The sequence below is a fragment of the Diorhabda sublineata genome, chromosome 2 (genome assembly GCF_026230105.1).
Source record: "Diorhabda sublineata isolate icDioSubl1.1 chromosome 2, icDioSubl1.1, whole genome shotgun sequence".
NCBI lineage: Eukaryota > Metazoa > Arthropoda > Insecta > Coleoptera > Chrysomelidae > Diorhabda > Diorhabda sublineata.
In genome coordinates this window covers 19,032,046-19,051,554 of record NC_079475.1, presented here as the reverse complement: position 1 = coordinate 19,051,554, position 19,509 = coordinate 19,032,046, and the positions used below count along the sequence as shown (strand labels likewise).

General features: G+C 31.8%; 1 protein-coding gene across 1 annotated transcript; it reads left to right on the top strand.

The window, feature by feature from the left end:
* The first annotated feature begins 1,415 nt into the window (after window positions 1-1,415).
* Window positions 1,416-5,718, top strand: LOC130440562 (uncharacterized). The gene is made up of 2 exons (XM_056773812.1): window positions 1,416-1,598; window positions 5,254-5,718. Exons 1-2 carry the CDS (start codon window positions 1,541-1,543, stop codon window positions 5,622-5,624), a joined length of 429 nt encoding a protein of 142 aa, XP_056629790.1. The 5' UTR covers window positions 1,416-1,540; the 3' UTR covers window positions 5,625-5,718.
* The last annotated feature ends 13,791 nt before the right edge of the window (window positions 5,719-19,509 follow it).

The following is a 19,509-nucleotide window of genomic DNA, read 5'->3' as shown; positions in this document are numbered from 1 at the left end:
AAATATCCTAGTGATGTGGGACATACTAACCTCGAACAATAGCCTCCTTTGGGAGTGGTATATATATTTTGGAGGCAGAATAATAAGATGTTGAATCTTGTACAAAATATCTTCTGGGTATAGGCTATAAATCCAAAACTACTCCCCAAAACAATTAAAAATCTACAAAAGTCAGATCTGAAGGGTATTCGATAATCGTAATTCCCATCTCGCTCAGATATTGGAAAAATTATACGGCTCCATATGGGCAAGCCCTGATATGTAATCCTTGTGTACAATACTGGTACTTGGTGTTATATGTTGCTCTAGTACCTCCTTGATGTATCGTTTTGCAATCAGATTGCCTCAAAGAGGTGTGAATACAAACATTATTTTCCTTTCACGACAAATTTCACTTCAAACAGTCAAAAATATTTTCCAAACCCGCTTGCTAATTGATTTGAGCCTATCTCCCAATCGATTTTATACTTTTATGAAACAATATAAATGAATTCAAAGTCACATTTAGTGGAGGAAGAGGGTTGATTCCTGAATTTTAGGGTTTTTCAAGGACATTGTACGGTGGCTCTTCAAAATGTTATATTATATATTTTTATTTTATATTTTTATAAAGACTGAAGTAAGTCAAAACGTCAATACTTTTCAATAAATTTATTTGTTGCTGAAATCTTCTTATTTTCGTTAATAATAAATATTAATTTGGATAATCGTTTCCGGGAATAATTTTAATTTGTTTAGTTTCAATTATTAATATAATTCAGAAGATGTTTCTAGCTTCTCTATCCTATTGTATTCTCCAATTTAATATCAATTGTCTACCTTATATGAGAACCAGTTATATAAATACTCTAACTGAGGCCAAATACCACTTCCCGAGGAAGTCTTCTGCAGGTGAAATTAATGTTATATTTTGGGATGCTGAAAGTGTATTTACAGAAGTTGTCAATCCAAATCCAAAACTATTTGACAGAATAAAGAAAGTTGGGCACCAGATTAAAGCATAAAGCTCAGGTAGTCATATGTACAGTGAATCAGTGATTTGTAAATGTTGGCGCATTAGGAATACTGGAATACTAATGAAAATAATGCGTTAACATTCATTGAGAATATATAGATAAATAGATTGATGTCTTTGTAGATTTTCATTGTCAGTGGGCCAGAGGTGGTACAAAGGGAATAGCCCTCGTATATATATGATATGATAAGAAATTTTTACTGTGGAGTGTAACGTAACAGTTCTTTTTACTCATGACTCACTCTATATAATGATAGAGATTTTATTTCAAATTTGCTTTTACGATAAGAGCGAGAAACATATCATTAAACAGTTATATTGTCTAATTCAAATTGAATTGATCGTTAGAAAATGAATGGAGCTTATGGTATTTGTGTAAACAAATGAAGGTCATAATAGTCATGAAATAAGAGGAAACAACGGATATTCACTAATTATTGCCGTTCACACGTACTTGGAAAGATCACTAACAACCCGATAGTGTTAAGGTGAACATAATTTCGGATAGGTTTTTACAAATTTAAGATGAAGAAGCTGTTGACCATTGTTTTGGGTTTATTTCTAGGGAACTCATTATGTAGGGGTAAGTTTTAAATTCCATTTCATGGAACTATTAACATTTTTCTCATTGGATCTATATATGGATATATATATATATATATATATATATATATATATATATATATATATATATATATATATATATATATATATTCCACCTTATCTCCAATTAACATAATATGAATATCTATTAAATAATTCAACCAAGTAGAATGAAATTTATTCTAACAGGGGAGAATTTCGTATATTTCAAAAAGAGTAATGTATTTATTAATGTATTAATCGCTGAAGACTTTGTGCTCGCGTTGTGTTTTGCTTTCTCACGTTATGATTTGTTAAATATTATTTTCTTCCGCGATGTATAACATTCGATCTTTTAAAGGGTCATTAATTTTTTTTTTATTGAAAGTATCAGTCAGCTCAATGCGTAAAAATGATAATTTTCTTTAATTATTTCATTTAATTTTTTTGTGTAATTTATTCAAAATAGTCCCCAGAAGTTAGTAATAAATAGATGTAACGAGTATAATATAACGAGAATAATATATAGGATCACATAAAAATTATTTTCTTCTCCTAACATTACTTTTTAATAATTTATTTCTGATTTTCACTTTTTTTATCAAAATGTTTCGCAACCTGAATCAAATGATAATCAGAGGAAGCATTGAGACAATATCCGTGTTATATAATCGATGCGTTAAAAATTCCCAAACAATTTGGGCGTTTTCTTTAAATTTCTTCTCATAAAACAACCGTTTGACTTATACGATAAGAAACAGCCGAATAGAAAAAATTCTTTAATAAATAAATGAAGGCTTGTTGGAAATTATTCTTGGTCACGTTGTTTTGTATTTTTTTCGAAAAGAAATTATAGGGATCATGGGATCTGAACTTCTGACAAATTGGGAAAATAAGCCATTTTTCAGATATTATTACGTACCGAAATTCGAACGACTATACCACTGACACTGCCATACAGGCAAACAACAAGTTGCTGATGCTATGAGTTGTAAACGAAAATAAACAGAACTTTTTTCAATTCATAACAGTAGAAAAGAAAGCTGAAATGGTTTCTGCTAGCTTTCTCAATATCAAGAGCTGAATGAAAAATAAGTTTTAAGCTTAATATAACGAATTTCCGAAATAGAATGATGCTCTTCTATTAATGTTAATTTTTGTTATAAATGTGAAAACACTCAGTATTTCCAAAGAATTGAACAATATAATTCCTGAAGAATCAAAAAATGAATGATTTATACTTTTGGCAAACAAATATTGGTATACCATTCAGAATTAAGCGTTCTACGTTGCTCGAGAGGAACAGTAGTAACATGTCCTGTTAGTCCGAAAAAACTAGCAACCATTTGCTTCGAAGTACTTAGTGCGAGAGCAGCTTGTGTTGGAATTGAATGGTCTTGAAAGACCAATACAGTCAATTGTTGTTTAGTTTTGGGTACATTTGCAAAGATGCATAATTTGTCACCTGTCGCAATCTTATAGACGTCTTTTGAAGCACCAACAATCGACAGAGTCATTGTCAAATTATGCGGTATCCAACGCAAATAAATCTCTTTGACAGCTAAATGTTCATGCAATATTGAATATAGACAAGACATGACGATATTGCAATATCATTCCACGCACTGCATCAATATTTTGGTCCAACAGCCGATTTGGGACGGTTTACCGATTTGGGACAATCTACATGACATTGTAGCGAAGTGGGACCAGGATTGAATTCGAAAAACTAGCAAAACACGGTGGCTCAAGATGGTGCTTCATCATCAAAAGACGAAGCGAGTTTATCAGCACAATGCTGTTGGTTTAATTCATGTCGAAAGTCATAGAAAATCATCGCATGCGATTTAATTCCATTTTTTGACCAAGATAAATGTTTCAAGTATCTATAAATAACTAAGTGTATTGACAATTACGTGGTTAGATCATCACATCGCAGTCAAATGGTAGCGGGTTCAAATATGATTCAAATTTCAAACTTAAATGTTGACATTTAAAACCAGAGTTACGCAATGAATTACAAGAAAAACGATGTCCACCAAAATTGTGAAAATCAAAAATTTGAGTATCGAGCTATTATCAACTACCTGTATTTAAAAGGGTTAAGAGGTAGTGATCAATATCCTTCGTATACGACCGTGAAAAATTGGACTGCAAGCTTCAAAAGAGGTAAATTTTCCATTGAAAATGATGACCAATCGGAAAGGTCAGTTTCTGTGTCAGTTTCCGAAAATATCGATGCAGTTCATGACATGATTTTATCAGACCGTCAAATTGGGCTGAAACGGATATTTGAAGCAATGAATATTTCATACGAACGCGTTCAACATCACGTCAATTTGGACAAAATTGCTGCAAAATGAATCTCCAAATGTTTGAATGTTGACCAAAAGCGTGCAAGGGTAGAAGCATCGCATACGATCTGTGCTCGATTTGAAAACGATGTAGACTTCTTAAACCGAATGGTTACTATGGATGAGACTAGGGTACATAACTACGATCCAGAACCAAAACAAAAATCGATGGAATGACGACACTCTTGTTATCCAAGACCTAAGAAGTTCGTGTCCAAAAATCAGCTGGAAAAGTTCTTGCTTCAGTATTTTGGGATTGCCATGGAGTAATCATGATTGATTTTTTGGATAAGGGTAGAACAATAACTGGGGATTACTATTCGACATCACTGACCACTCTATGGAAAAAAATTGAAGAGAAAAGACGCCCCTGCACACAAATCTCATATTGCTATGCTAAAAATTCGTGACTTATGGTTTGTATTACTAGAACACCCCCCTTATTCACCAGATTTGGCTACGTCCGGCTATCATCTGTTTTCTCAACTGAAAAAAAGTTTAAAAGTGTATGAATTTTCTTCCAACGAGGAGGCAATAAAAGCTGTGGAGGTCTAGTTTCCAGAGCAAGAAAAAAATTTTTTTTAAAGGTCTATAGACGTTGCAGGCTCGTTATAATAAAAGTATCCAATTAAGAGGAGAAAATGTTAAGTTGAAATTTTGTTTGGTTCTATAGTAGGCTAAGAATTTTTCGATATATCCTCGTAAGTCATTTATATAAGCCTTTATTGAAATGAGGTGTCAAATATGAAACAGCTTCGTTAGGTTCGTGAAGATGACTTACAATGTCAGTTGGCAGATAAAACATTAGGCACGTGGGGCAAAAGTCAATTTTTCACTATAAAAATATTTCCAGCTTAATGAAACTAGAAATTAAGTAATGACAACAAAGTCTGAGTTCAAAATGCACTAAAAATAAAATATTTTCGCAATAATGGGTACAAGAATGATTTAAATAATAGATGCTGCTGACAACAAAGCTGAAATAAACTATTATGAATATAAAGGTAAAAAATGTGAAGAAAAGCTAAAATCTAACATATAATGTGATAAAGTTGACATTATTGAAGATGGTTGTGAAGTGTGAAATTAAGGTAAAACCAAGTAACACTATGAAGTTTGAGCAGAATCATTGGAACATGATTTACTTGAATATAAGCATTTATCACTTCCCATTGTGTAACCAAAATCACTGCATCTTCTTCATAGGTTGTCTGACTGAGTATAGAGATCAGTTTTGATGAATTCATATCAAATATATTTGAAACAGTTATATACTTTCGAATTTTAAAATATCTGTTACAGAGCTACATCTAATTGATCCCAAGTCTGATAAGTGCTTCGACTCCTACCCAGATATTCAACCAATCAATCTCAGTAATTTGACTAAAGTATGTGTGGAAACCATACCCGAATTGAACGATTGCCAAGGTATAAGTCTCATAAGTGATGAAGTTGTTATCCTAAATTGTGACGAAGCTGGAGAAGACAAGGAAACATTACAAAAAGGTTGCTACAGACTCATCAAACAGGATTCTTCAGAAGATATCGTTTGTCAAAGATTTGTTAGAAGAAGGTCATGTGAAATAATAAAAACACCCGCCAATATCGCCATTGAGGTTCATTGTGAAAGAACAGCGAGAGGGATTGTTAATGTAGAGAAAATACATCCCTAAGGTATCGATTCAAATTTTTGACAAATTGTATAATTTATTGTATACTGTGTAAAATAAAGTAACTACTATTCGTTGAAATTTTATTTTTGTGAAATCATAGAGAATAATTTGAACTGGGTCAAAGTAATTCTCCCTTTTGCAGCATTGTTTTAACATTACAATTTGATCTTAGGATCAATCAGCAATGTAGCAAAGTGAGGTCTCACTCAACACCATACTTAGATTTCTGATACACCTTTTGTACACTATCAGTTAACATCCGAACACACACAATACTGCGCTTTAAACAAATTCACTTCATCAACTCGAAGGTTCAATCCTCTTGAGCTCTCTCTCTTCTCCTTCCAAAGTCGAGGAAAAAAATTACCTCAAAATTGTTGTGGCGATGAAGTCGTAGTTCATGACTAGTGGCAAATTTTGGTTAACAGTGTCTATATTCAGATCCTTGTGAGGACTCCTGCTTTGAAGGTATTAATGTATAATCACAATAATCCCTAGTATTTTCTTTTGAAATCTTTGAATGTTTTTTTAGATTACTTCGACTAGTAGTTCACAGTTCCATAGTTAATTACCATACCATCAGATGGGTTTGAGGGTGAGCTTATAAAGCTTATTGATCTTGTATATAGACAGATTGAAATTTCGTCCGATCAGCCAAAACGATTTTTCATATTCGACTGGAATTTATTTTCTTTTCTTTATAATATCAGCTTTCCAGCGAAGCTTAGCATCAAGAGTTATACATAAGTATTTTGCTAAATTTGTGCCATTTGAGTCATTGATTTCAATCCTCCAGTTTTTGTCCATTTGTCTATTTTACTATTTGAGACCTGTGATTTTTAGTCTTCTTCATAGGTATTCCCTGCTACTAGTATTGTTGTACATCTGCAAAGGTAGCTATAGAGTAAAGCTGAGTTTATACCAAATTAGTCATGAAACTGCCTGTGGGATCAACGGGTAGACACTCGGATGCTAAAAACACCTTTATACTTAAGGAAGTATAACCATCAAAGCATACAAACGTTGGTTTTTTTCTGTGTTAATCGGACTGTGGGAGGAGTTATCCAGTCCTGTGAAATGTTAGAATCATTGTGCGAATCTTTTTTGAACTGAAATGAGTTATCCGGCAAAAGTTGATGATTTGCATACTGCTAAAGTCTGTTTGTCAGATCTGATGGATATTATTTCTGGATGTGATTCTGTACTCGTAGGATCTATCATTTGATTCAACTTCACAGGTTCTTGAGTATCTGGAGGTGATGATGGGGCTTGTCGGGACAGTGAAGATTCAACAGACCGTTTAAATGATAATCCAGGTAGCCACATTGTCAAAAAAGTTGCTTGCTGAAATTTTTTATTGTAAACTAATTTTAAATAATTTTGGTTTTGGTTCAGTGCCTCCATTGAATATTGGAAAGCAACGAATGAACTCTGTACATCCCAACTTTGTTTCAATAGATCACATTTCCACAGTCAACTCCAATTCCTTTTCGATGATCACATTTTTTATGAAAGCAATTTGATTCTCAAAACTTTGTACGTTTATCGAATATTCAATTACTTTGATTACACATGAGAGATTAGTATTTGGACTGCAATATCAAAACTTAATAAATCTCAGAGTTTTCGAAATTATCAACTTCATTGTTGCTTCGCTAAGAGGCGTTAATAGTTTTACACATAACAAAACGATAGTTCAAGGTAGTTTTTTTGACATAAAAACAAATGTTACATTGGAAACGTTGCCGCAATAATAAAAACACTTTATTGGAAATCAATAAAACTGGAATGAGGATTTAATTATAGCTCTATCGTGTCGGCCGGGAATAAACGACGATTAAATATATTTGAAGATCAAAACCTGAATAGGTAATAGCCAATAATGATAAAGATAATGGTAAGATAATTGAATGAAACTGATGTCTTATAAAAGGAGCTTATTATACTCTCTAGAGTAAACAACAGGAACTAAAAGATAACAGTAGTTAACGGACGCACTACAAAATATTTTGTACAGAATCTAAACAGTATTTGTCAACTTTATTGATAAAATTGATCAATAATATTGACATAATTCTCTTGTATCCCAATATAATACTCATAACAATTTGAAAATTTGAAGACAATGTCTGAATCTGAAATCCGGTTGTCGTTTAAGAGACATATAAAAGACATTTGTCGAAAGTCGAAGGAAAGATCTTTTACATTCATCCGGCAGTGATAAGTCTAAATAAGGTTTTGAAGTTAATAAATTTGTACTCACTTTTGAAATAGATGGGAAAATAAATGATGCACTTTTAATTACTATGAGAATAGAACATCTTCAAATTCAACTCACACAATCAGGTGATCATCAGCTAATATTATCCATAATTATGTTAAAAATATCAAAAGTCTTGTCAGCTTGTTTCGCATACAGCTGCTGAGGGTCAAAGATTAACCATATCCTATAGATAACTGATGTTCTCTTAGTTCTTGAGTACTACTAAACGTACTTACATGAAAGAGTTTCCTTCCTGCTACTTCAAATTCAAATTTTAAATCCCAATTTCGTCCAGTTATTTTTAAAAACAGTTTGATGAAATTGTATCAACCAAAACAATCACGATCATTTTTAATTATGGAGAGAATGGAGCTTCATAAATGAAACAAAAAATTGAGGCAAACAGCAGTTTTTTATTACATTCGAAAAAATACAAAATAAAAATATAGATAATTACATGTACGTACGTATATATATATATATATATATATAACAATATCACATAATCACACTTCTAGAGAGTGTATTATCTGCTTAGTCTAACGTCTTCAGATGTCCGTATATCGTTTTTTTTGTGTTTTCTTGAGAGTTTGTATGCCATTATAAACAAGAAATCACAATCTCTTAATCTTTCACGTTAAGTTTTTTAAATAAATCATAACTGAAAAATTAATTCTTAAGTTGTAAAATTTTTATAATGTATCACAAAGTTTCACGTAGAATGAAGATAATAATGTCGCATAGTATTTAGAAAGTATCTTTTAATGTACTTTACAGTTAAATTAAACGTTCAAAATGAGCACCATTCGCTTCTTAATAATAACCGAGGCGATTTTGGAATTTTTTGTATGACCTCAGAGCTATTTTGTGAATTTCTTCCTCAGTTATTTTCTTATCTGGGAACAATCTTTGAAGATACTGAAATATTAGTCAAAAAGTCAAATAAACCTGTGATATGAATCGAATAGACTGCTGACATTTAGGTATTTAGAGTTACTAAGGACGTCAATATAATATTTGTGCGCGTATTAAATTTAACGATGGCTCATTTGTCCGAGACTCAAAGAATAGACATTTCAATAATGATTGGTCGTGGTAATAAGAGAAGACTTCAAAAAGAGGTTTGTGAAATTTTACGAATGAGTACCCTGGTCAACACGTTTCGCAGTCTACAGTTAGCAAAATTGCAAAAATTGTTCCGTGAAACGGGATAGGTGAAATATATTGAAAAACCAGCTAGAAATGTTTAATTTATTCATGAAAAAAAGTTATATGTACTTCTAGAGATTAAGGATAATCTGTATAAGACAACTCGAGAGCTTGTCGTCGACAATAATGTAAGTAAATAATCTATTTTAGGAGTTTTGCATAAAGAAAAATACCATCCTTATAAAGTTCAGTAGGTTCAGGAGTTAAATGAATATGATCTTGATAGACGGCAATAATTCTGAATGCAAATTTGCAGTTCATAAACTAAATAGTTTTTTCTGATTAAGCTACGTTCCATTTAAATGGAACGGTTAACTATTATAACTGTAGATATTGGAGTAGAGAAAATTCTCACTGGATGTGTGGGCTTATCTAGATTATTTTATTCACTGCCTACATTACAAAGATTTTTTCCTAATCTTCATCATCCAAATGAGGGATCAATCTATTTACTACCAACAAGATAAAGCTCCACTACATTTTGCACATACAGTAAGAAATTATATTTAGGTTTTTCCCAATAGGTGTATTTGAAAACGTGGAAAGATCGATTTGCCGCCTTAATCCCCCGATTTCACACACAACTTGATTACTTCTTATGAAGTTTTTTAAAATCTATAGTATATTTTAACAGACCAGAAAATATTACTGATTTAAAAGTTAGGATAAAGGAAGGAATTAACAAAATAACTCCTGGTCTTTCAAGTTGTTCGAGAATTCCAAAATCGCAACGGTTATTGTCAAGAAGTGAATGGTGGTCATTTTGAATATTTAATTCAATTGTAAAATACATTGAAAAATACATTCTAGATATTTTACGGCATATATTTTTATCATTTTACGTAAAGTTCTGTGATGGAGACATCAAAATATTAGATCTTTAAAATACATTTTTTCAGTTATAATTGCATCAATTTTGAAAAAACTTCATATTGCTGAGCAGAGGACTAAAATCCCTTTCCATCAAGGTGCCACACGATCTCCTTTCTCACTTAAAATTTTCGTGGGGTTGCTTATAGTTCTGAGAGGGGGTGGAGGGGGATAATATTTGTATATTGTAAATTGTCAATTTAAAAATCAAAATCTCCCTGTTTTAGGTTTTTCCCATATAGTACATGATAACACTAAAATTTTATTTATATATTGTATATTTATTTAAAAGAGTTTTGATATCAAAAAGATGGTATGGCGAATTGTAAAATATTCTTATGATTATAAAAGTTAGTATCAATTCAGTAGATACAAAGTATTTAATTATACTTTCAATGTTTTGCATCTTGAATCTGAGACCAAATAAATTTTGTATGAAATCTCGCTTAATATGAAATTAGCGAGAATAGAAAATTATTAACGAACAGAGATTTACTCACCTCAGATTTGATCCAGTTAACAAAAACACTTTTAGAGAACACTATTCAACACAGTTTTGTTTACCATGATGAACAAAAACTCAAGAAACCTAGTAACCGGAAATTAATACCCGCACACGTAAGTATTCTCCCAGAATTATACCAGCTATTATAAATTTCATTTCAAAAAAGCTCTGGCACAATTCAAATGTAAAGTGAATTTGAAATAATAATAGACATAATTTTTTTAATAGAAATCTATAGTAGGTATCTATATTCTGACGCCAATGGTGAATTATCTAAGATAATATTTTCTATCGTCAATTCGTCAATTATTTCTTGATATATAGATGTAAATAATATTGAAGTACTATTTACATATAGGTTTATCAAAAAAAATTTCCTATCAAGAAATTTTTTAAATAAGGCAAATGAGGCAAATCTTTTAGAGTGTTTATATTGTTTAATAAGCAAAAACTATTATTATTATTACGAACGCGTCTCCGCTGGTTCTGCCTAGATATAGAAGAATTCTAAAATTCGGCAACGGCGCGCGACGCCTTTGACATTCTTTTTATAAACCACGGAATCCGTTTGATGTTTGTTTTATATAAATTTTATTATAGCAGGTGGTTCATTCTCATTGTTGCTTTTGAATAATTCCTAGAAAGGTCTATTTATTTATGTGTTGTGTTTCTTCACTTTCTAGAGTTTTTGAGAATTTCTTTGGGGATATGTAAGGAGTTTGAGTAGGGCAGTTTGGTTCATAATAAATAATCGTAGTGAACAGACCGAAATAGAAAGTAATCGGAGAATTTGAATAAATTATCTAAGTAAGTTGTGTGCTAGCGAAAAGTGAATTAATAAGTAAGTGTGGTGTACAGTGTTTGAATAAATTGAGAATGTGAGAGATAGAGTCTATTAATATAAAAAATAAGAAAAACATTACACTATTTTAGGTATACCTAATCAAATCCTATAATAGAGTTCACTAAGTGAAATATGTAAGCAATTTTTCACTTATCTTCATATAATTTACGTTATTATTCTCAATATACCGACGCCCATTCTTATTTTTGAAAACCAATCTCTTCTAATTTTCCGGAATAATTGAGCATGGAATCTTTTCCGGTTGGACTATGTTTTTGAATTTTTCCTGGGTAATTGGAACTTTGTTCATATGTGAAATGAAAACTAAAAAATCTAAAATACTAAAAACTTCAAAAATAACGTATACAGTTGAGTTGAAATCCGTACAATTCAATCAAAACTACTCATAAATCTGCTTCTGTTGTCTGTCAAAGTTGATAAAATACTGTGAAAATAGTTGAAGTTCCAATTACTCTGCTATGAGAGAAGATAATGTAATTCAATATTATATTGGATTTGTTGGAAAAAGAATGGTAATAAATTAAGATCTACAGTTTTCACATATCACAAATTACATCCTTGTCAGATATAAGCACCACCTTATTTTTAGAAATTATTCAAATATATATGCTGGAAGGCGCTGTTTGTTAATTTAAATTATTACATACCTCGCTCGATATTTTCACAAAACCGAATAAAAAATAGCCCCTATAAGGTGATTCCGCCTATGTAATTTCTTGACATATTAACTGATTTATGGTAGCACAAATCCGTCATACATTAAAGATACGGTAAACTGTTTTGAGATCAACTATCTCAATAATTGGTATCTGGATTCTTAAAAATAATAATTTGTTTTAAGTGTGAACTGATGAATATAGCAAATATACTTGTCTTATTGCTTCTATCTTAGCAATATCTATTGCTATCATAAATATTACGTTTTTTCGATTTATGAATGGAGATAAAAAAGGTACAGACAAAAGTATTAATCTAAAACAAAGCCATTAAAGGTATAAAAATTAACATAACTTAACACTCACATAAAAAAGAATAGAGATATGAAATCTGAAAGTAATCATGAAAGATCATAGTCTAGTCTATATTATCTGCTTACTGAAGCATTTCTCCTTTTTCAGGTGTGACATACTGGAACTGTGGCGATACGTGGGTCCCCTTTTCCACAGCAGTTGCATTTTTTCTTCAATTTTCTGTGGACAAATATTGGTTAGGTTTAATAAGTTTGTCTGTTGGCTTTAATTTTTCGAAATATTAGAAACTATTATTCATATTGGAGAAGATAAATTGCTGATGTTTTTGAGAAATGTTTTAGTAAAATGTTGGATTTATTGCCGACCAATTCTGTATAGTTATGATAAATGCCAGTTACCATTGGAGAGATACCATTATTTAACCACAAATGGATGAAGCTTTGATTGGCTAGTAACCAAAGAAACAGTAGCAGGAAAGGAATTACTTAAACAAGAGCTATAACAGTTACGTAAACAACATACAACAAAATCTAAGAAGTAAAGCGTAATTGAAATAGTAAAAAAACATGTAGTTGAAGTCTAATTCTAAGTTTGAATTTCTCGCGAAAAATGGTACCAGCGGGAAATCATCTTCGGTGATTAATTTCATATTCCTCAAATTTATTGGGGGAATAGGCGCATTGTCCATATTTCAAGTGATCTTATCATTAAAAATATCAAATGTATACAAAATTTTATTATTGGAATCATTTTTTAACAATTTACCATTATTTATATTTATGATAATGATTGGTAATACTCGATTTTTCGGTCCGTTCATATTTTAAATGACCTTATATGTTCTTTGAAAGTGACTTCAATGGATCTCTCAGTCTGCCCAACATACTTCCTGTCACAATCATTACATCCAATTTTATAGATACCACTCTTTTCAAATCTGATATATCATCCTTAGGATTACCCAAACATTGTTTTAATGTATTGCATCAATTTATAAATCACTTTTAAACCTACTTTGTTAAAAATTTCTTCGAATCCTTTTGTTTGAACAGGATTGAGAGATATCAGAGCAAATTTCTCTTGTTTTTCATTTTTATTGTGGAAAAAGGTGGCTTCACATCCTCAAACTTATTGAGGAGGTAGCTATACTTAAGACTTATGTTAGATAGGCTTATCAACCGGCATAGGATTAGAAAATCTTCTTCTTCTTCTTTCTCTTTCAATAGGACCAGGTCCTGTTGAATCTTGTACGTTTGGCCCTCTTCCTGGATATTCCCGAGAAGCTGAACTCCAGCTCTCGTACCTCTTTGGTAGTCTGCCTACAGGTCTGCGGGTGTTCGGTATTTGAGTTTTAGCCCACTTTGTCCATCTGTCTTCTGGCATTCTTGCTACGTGATCCCTCCAGAATATTTTTCGTGCCTTGACCCATATCCTGAACGCCCAATTCCTCTCTTATGTCATCACTCCTTATTCGGTCCCTGAGGGTGACTCCCTTGATGGTTCGCACTATTTTCATCTCTGTGGTTCTCATTATTCTTTTTGTTGTTGATGTCTCGGCTCTGGTTTCTGAGGCATATGTGAGAATAGGTCTCACACACGTTTTATAGATTCTGGTCCTGCTCTGTGAGCTCATCGCTTTGTTTCTCTACACTCTACACCGCTGATTTTTTATGCTTTCATCGCTTGTATTCGTGCCTTCTCTGTCAAGTTTCTTTCACTATTTATATTCACAACCAGCTAATTGAATCTTGATACCTGCTGTATTATTCCGCTATCGACTGCCAATTTGCATCTAATAAAATTTTTTGATATTACCATTGATTGTGTCTAGTTGACTGCAATGCTCATATTAAATTTTTCGGTAAAAATTTTCATCTTATATAGTAGACGTTGTAAGTCGTCTTCATTTTCTGCTACGGCAATACCATCGTCTGCATAAAACAATACCTTTAGGGAGCGGTGACCCATTCTGTATCCTGCATTGACTTTGTTGACTTCCTCGATAATTTGATCCATTATGATGTTGAATAGGGTTGGACTAAGACTGTCTCCCTGCCGAACACTAGTATTAATTTGAACTTCTCCAGAGAGTCCTACCTTAGTTTTAATTCTTGTTCTGGTTCCGGTAAAAAGTTCTTGGATAACACGTTGGTACTTATAGTCTATGATGCTTTGGTGAAGTCAACAAATAATGAGTTTATTGAATTCTATCGACTTTTCCACCTACTGAAGAACTATGAATATTGCGTCCACTGATTAGAAAATCTCTATGTGAAAAATGTGTGCAAAAATTTGGTATAAAATGGGTAGGTGAAATTAATAGGCTTTAGTTCACCTTCAGTGTCTGAAAACGATAATTGTAGTGATAGTATAAACAGTGTGGAGTTGAAATTTTGTGATCAATACTTTATTACTTGATACTTAGGATATTAATTGGGAAAGGAAAATTCTATGAATTGGAGTGACGAAACTGATGATGATGACTACGAATCGAAAAGAAACGAAGTGACGTATTAAAAAACTACTTTTTTCCATAGAAAAATTCTGTTTTGTGTATTTTTATTATATAGTATAGAAAATCTCATTTTGATATTGTCGTCATGAAGTTTGACATTTTTAATGATGAACGTACTTAGAACGTGTTGTCATTTGAATGCTATTTTTTTTTTACAAATATTTGCAACATTCATCTTGATAAAAAAATATAATTTAATGTCGAACATTTTCGTGATATGATTTTCTATGATTTTCGACTCGGATTGTACCAACAGCAGTCTGCCGATCAACTCGCTTGGACTTTTGGTGATAAAGCACCCTCTTGAGCCGCGTGCTTCGCTGGTTTTCCGAATCTATCATGGTCGCGTCTCGCTACAGGATGAATATCGTGAAAATAATCCGAAAGCGGCTATTGTACCAGAAAACATCGATGCATACATGGGCATTAGTTCCATGCATATGTACAATATTACATGAAAATTTGTCTGTCAGAAATATTTGTTCGCGTTGGATACCGCATAATTTGAAAATCGCTCAAAAAACAATCTCTCATACATCAGTTCAAACGAAAACATCAAAACTTCGTATTAATTGGTCATCTGTCGAACAGTCCTTCTTTGACAACTAACATGTTATAGAGGTACCTTAATCGGAATGGGAAAAATGCTTAGACAATTGGTCAAACGCATACAAAAGAATATTGATCTTAATGGGAAATATATTGAAGAGCACTAAAGCCATAACCAATTACAAATATTTGTTCTCATTTGTCTCTCAAAACTAGAGTAACAACCCCTTATACTATTCTTATAAGAGTGTCTGAACTCGAAATTATTTTCCCGTTCAATGTAGTGTCGAGATTTTTCCTGTTTTACAATTTTTTAAATATACCTTTGACATAAAAACTGTGCTATCAGTCATTCTCAAATAAACTGTAGTATGAAATGTGGACTTCATTATTTGACAAAATCGGGGATGACATACAACGATATTAACATTTCAATTTTTTATGTGGTTGTAGATAATGTTCCAGTTTTCGGAAACGGCGTTAAGAATGTGTATTAAACTTGAAGTGGTTTGGTACTAGATTTTTATTAAAAAAATTAATAAGACCAATGCCATGAATAATAAAATACTCCGTGAAACATTTTTTGATAAACGTGTTTAAACGACCTCAATTATTACACTGACATGATTGAGAGACTGATTGTCCTTAAGACAGATAATATATCGATGTATCAGGTACCTTCGTAAGAAAGAAAGCCGTTTAGATGGTTATTTAGTGCCTGCAATTTTCGTATTATTTCTTGAGTTAAAGTCGATAATAACAGGCGAACATAATTGCACAGGTGTGAAAAGAAATTCCAACAAAAAAATGATTGAATAACGGTGGCTCCGTTGTAAATAATTTGCTAATTGGACATAGATAGAATCTTAAAAAAAATACTTAATCTTGTTCCAATTAAGAGCATATTATTAATCTGCATCAGTTTCTGCTATATCATTTACTTTATGTGTGCAGTGGCAGTGATAAATATGATAGAACATACGAGGTATGGCAGCAATCTGAGGGAGTGATGCAACTTGTTTGAACATAGCTAAGTGAAATCATCCACCTCTTTAACAGTTTATTATAACCTCATTGAATCGCATCTCCGATATGCTCTTCCATTCTCGGGTACGTGTGGTGCGTCTCAATTTCAGCGAATCTTCAAACTACGAAAATGTTAGATATATACTCGGTCTAAACATAAAGGCTCATTGCAGGGACTTTTTTAGAAGATTAAACATATTGACTCTTCCTTCCTTATTCATCTTTGAATGTGTTTGCCTAATTCGTAAGTAGGCTTCTCTAATTTCAGGAATATCTTTGCACGGTTGTCCACTTAGGAACGCGGAGCACCACCTTTACCTACCTACTTCACGTTTAGAATTAGTTAAGGGCTCAACATTTTGCAATGAAAAAAATATGCACAACCACTTGCCAATTGAAATCAAATCGAAATTATCTTTTCCCGCATTCCGCAATAATTTGAGGGCATATTTACTGGAAAGAGCCTTCTACTCTGTAAACGAATATTTTAATAATAATAATAATAATAATAATAATAATAATAATAATAATAATAATAATAATAATAATAATAATATATATATATATATATATATATATATATATATATATATATATATAATAATTTTTTAACAATCTCTCTATCAAATGGTTCTTCCTCCAATATGAGCTCGCTAAATAAGTCAAGTGGTAGCAGTTTGAGCCAAAGAAAAACTTGGAGTATCCTCAACCTAAATATTAAGGGAAAAAACATATGTAATTTTGAAAGAAATTAGCGGTATTAAATGTTCATTCCTCACATAAATGTTTGGTTTGTATAGTAGATTTGATAAATGCCGTAAAAATAACTGAAAACGATTGTTCCTCCACACAAACTAGCATTGAGAAAGACTAAACTCTCCAACATGAATATTCATGTTGGATGATCCATCGTACTTGCCGGACCTTTCCTCCTATAACTTTTTTTGTATTCAGTATTCAGACAAGATTTGAGCAACACAAAATGGAGATATATTGAGTTCTATAAAAAGTGAACTTCTAGCATTAGGGATATCATATGGAGATATATAGGGATTGACAATTAACAAGGGGAGTACATTCAAGGCGATATTACTTCTGGTGCAATAGGTCGTACTAAGTAGGAGTTGGTGATATTTATATTGTGATCACACTGTTTACTGCCACCTTCGGTTTTGTCGAGTCGAAAACTTGGGTACAGAAACGTTCCTTAAACAGTGTAATTTTCAGTACTGTTGTAATGATTATTGAGGTATTGTTGGTTATATCATGCGAAATACATCTTCCTCTTGGGTAGAAATTATGTGTAAATATACTTTAGGATAATTGAAATTGTGAGCGTTTGAATACCACAGAAAACTGATCAATTTGAAAGCTGAGATACGAATCTATTAAATTGATGCATTTCCTTCATTTTTCACATTGAGTTTGATAACTCTCGCAAATTTTTATTTATAACAATATTTATTCTGGAAATCATGTGCGAAGATAGTAAAGATAGTGATGTCATTTACAAAGAATAGAAGATCAAAACCAGTTAAGAGAGTAAGAGGAGCAAAACTAGGCAAAAAAAGAGAAAGAACTTAAGGGACATTGAACAGAATTATCAGTATTATACTTAAGAAGCAAAAATAATAGCAATGCTATTTGGAAATCATTCTACATAGAAATTAAGCTTGGATATTGGATTAATCATCAGTTCAATTATTTCCTATCAAAATGTAGATTATATTAATGTTCACATCCACCGAAATCACTCTGGTAAGATTTGTAGAAACAGTATATTTTCAAAGGCTGATCGAATCATGCAGCATCGTCGGTGAGTTTACAGCTAACTTCCAAGTTCATCATACTCTGAAGCAGAGTCCACTTAGTATGTGACCTGAAGAAGCTTCTTTTGCTTATCATAGAATTATTGATAATACTTGGATTTGCGGTTACTATTAATATTTATGGAATCGTCTATTCTTTGTAATTTCTATGGTATATAATTGCCCTTATGAAACAATTACTAGTTTTCCATAGTGACAATTCTACCTTTGTCTATGTGTGGGCATTTGGATGATCTGATATTGAATTTTTTTATATTGCACCTAATAAATATGTATGATTTAAGAAACTAATACTGCTTCTTTAATGAAGTTCATTATAGTATCTGAAGTAGCTTTATTTGTGTATGCTAGGAGAGAGCTATATATATATATATATATATATATATATATATATATATATATATATATATATATATATATATATAGCCGCTTCATTTTTCTTGCACTTTATCAAAATATAATTAGTATCACCAATCGATACGTTGTCGCAGCTGCAATATGGTGACTGTAGAATACCCAATTTATTAAAGTGCACCAGGAAACAACCATGATTTAATTTTAGTCGCGTTATAGTTGCTGTGTATTTTTTCACTAGAAATACAAGTTTGTTAAGGATTGAATGCTATTTGATCGATTTGGCTGAAGCTGGAAATGAGACTTTCTGATGTTTTTCTGAGTTCATTGTAAGTTTATGACCATCTGATTCCAATAGATTTTTTATGCATACTAGTTACATTAGGTTGACAGAAAACGTACGTAAGTACTTTTTTTATTTGCAATCTTCTTTTGCCTCATAATTTACCATATCGTGTGACATTTAACCCATAGGAGGATAATCTGAATTATGAATATTTATTGGAGACCCTTCGATAGTTTGTGAAACTGATATGAGTCTGTCATTATAGAAACAGTTTGAACCAGATTTAGTAAGCATCATGAAAGCATTGTTAAATTGCCAACGCTTTGGCAGAATAAACTGAAAAAATGTTTGCTTTTCTGAATTTTTTAACATGATTTATATTTGAAATGAAAAATGCTGCTTTATATTATTATTCAGTTTGGTTGTGAGTATTAAATAATTTATATTAGGAATTTTGATGTATAAGGGGTTTATAACTATACTTTTGGACTATTGAAAATGAGAACTTCTGTATTAAATGCTCTGTATTTATTTATTTGTTCATCGGCTTAAAATTGAGTACGAGTGTTTGATGGTAGTTGTTGAATTTTCGCCAAAACTGTTTAGCTAGGAGATAACATAATTAGTTCCATAAAAATAATAA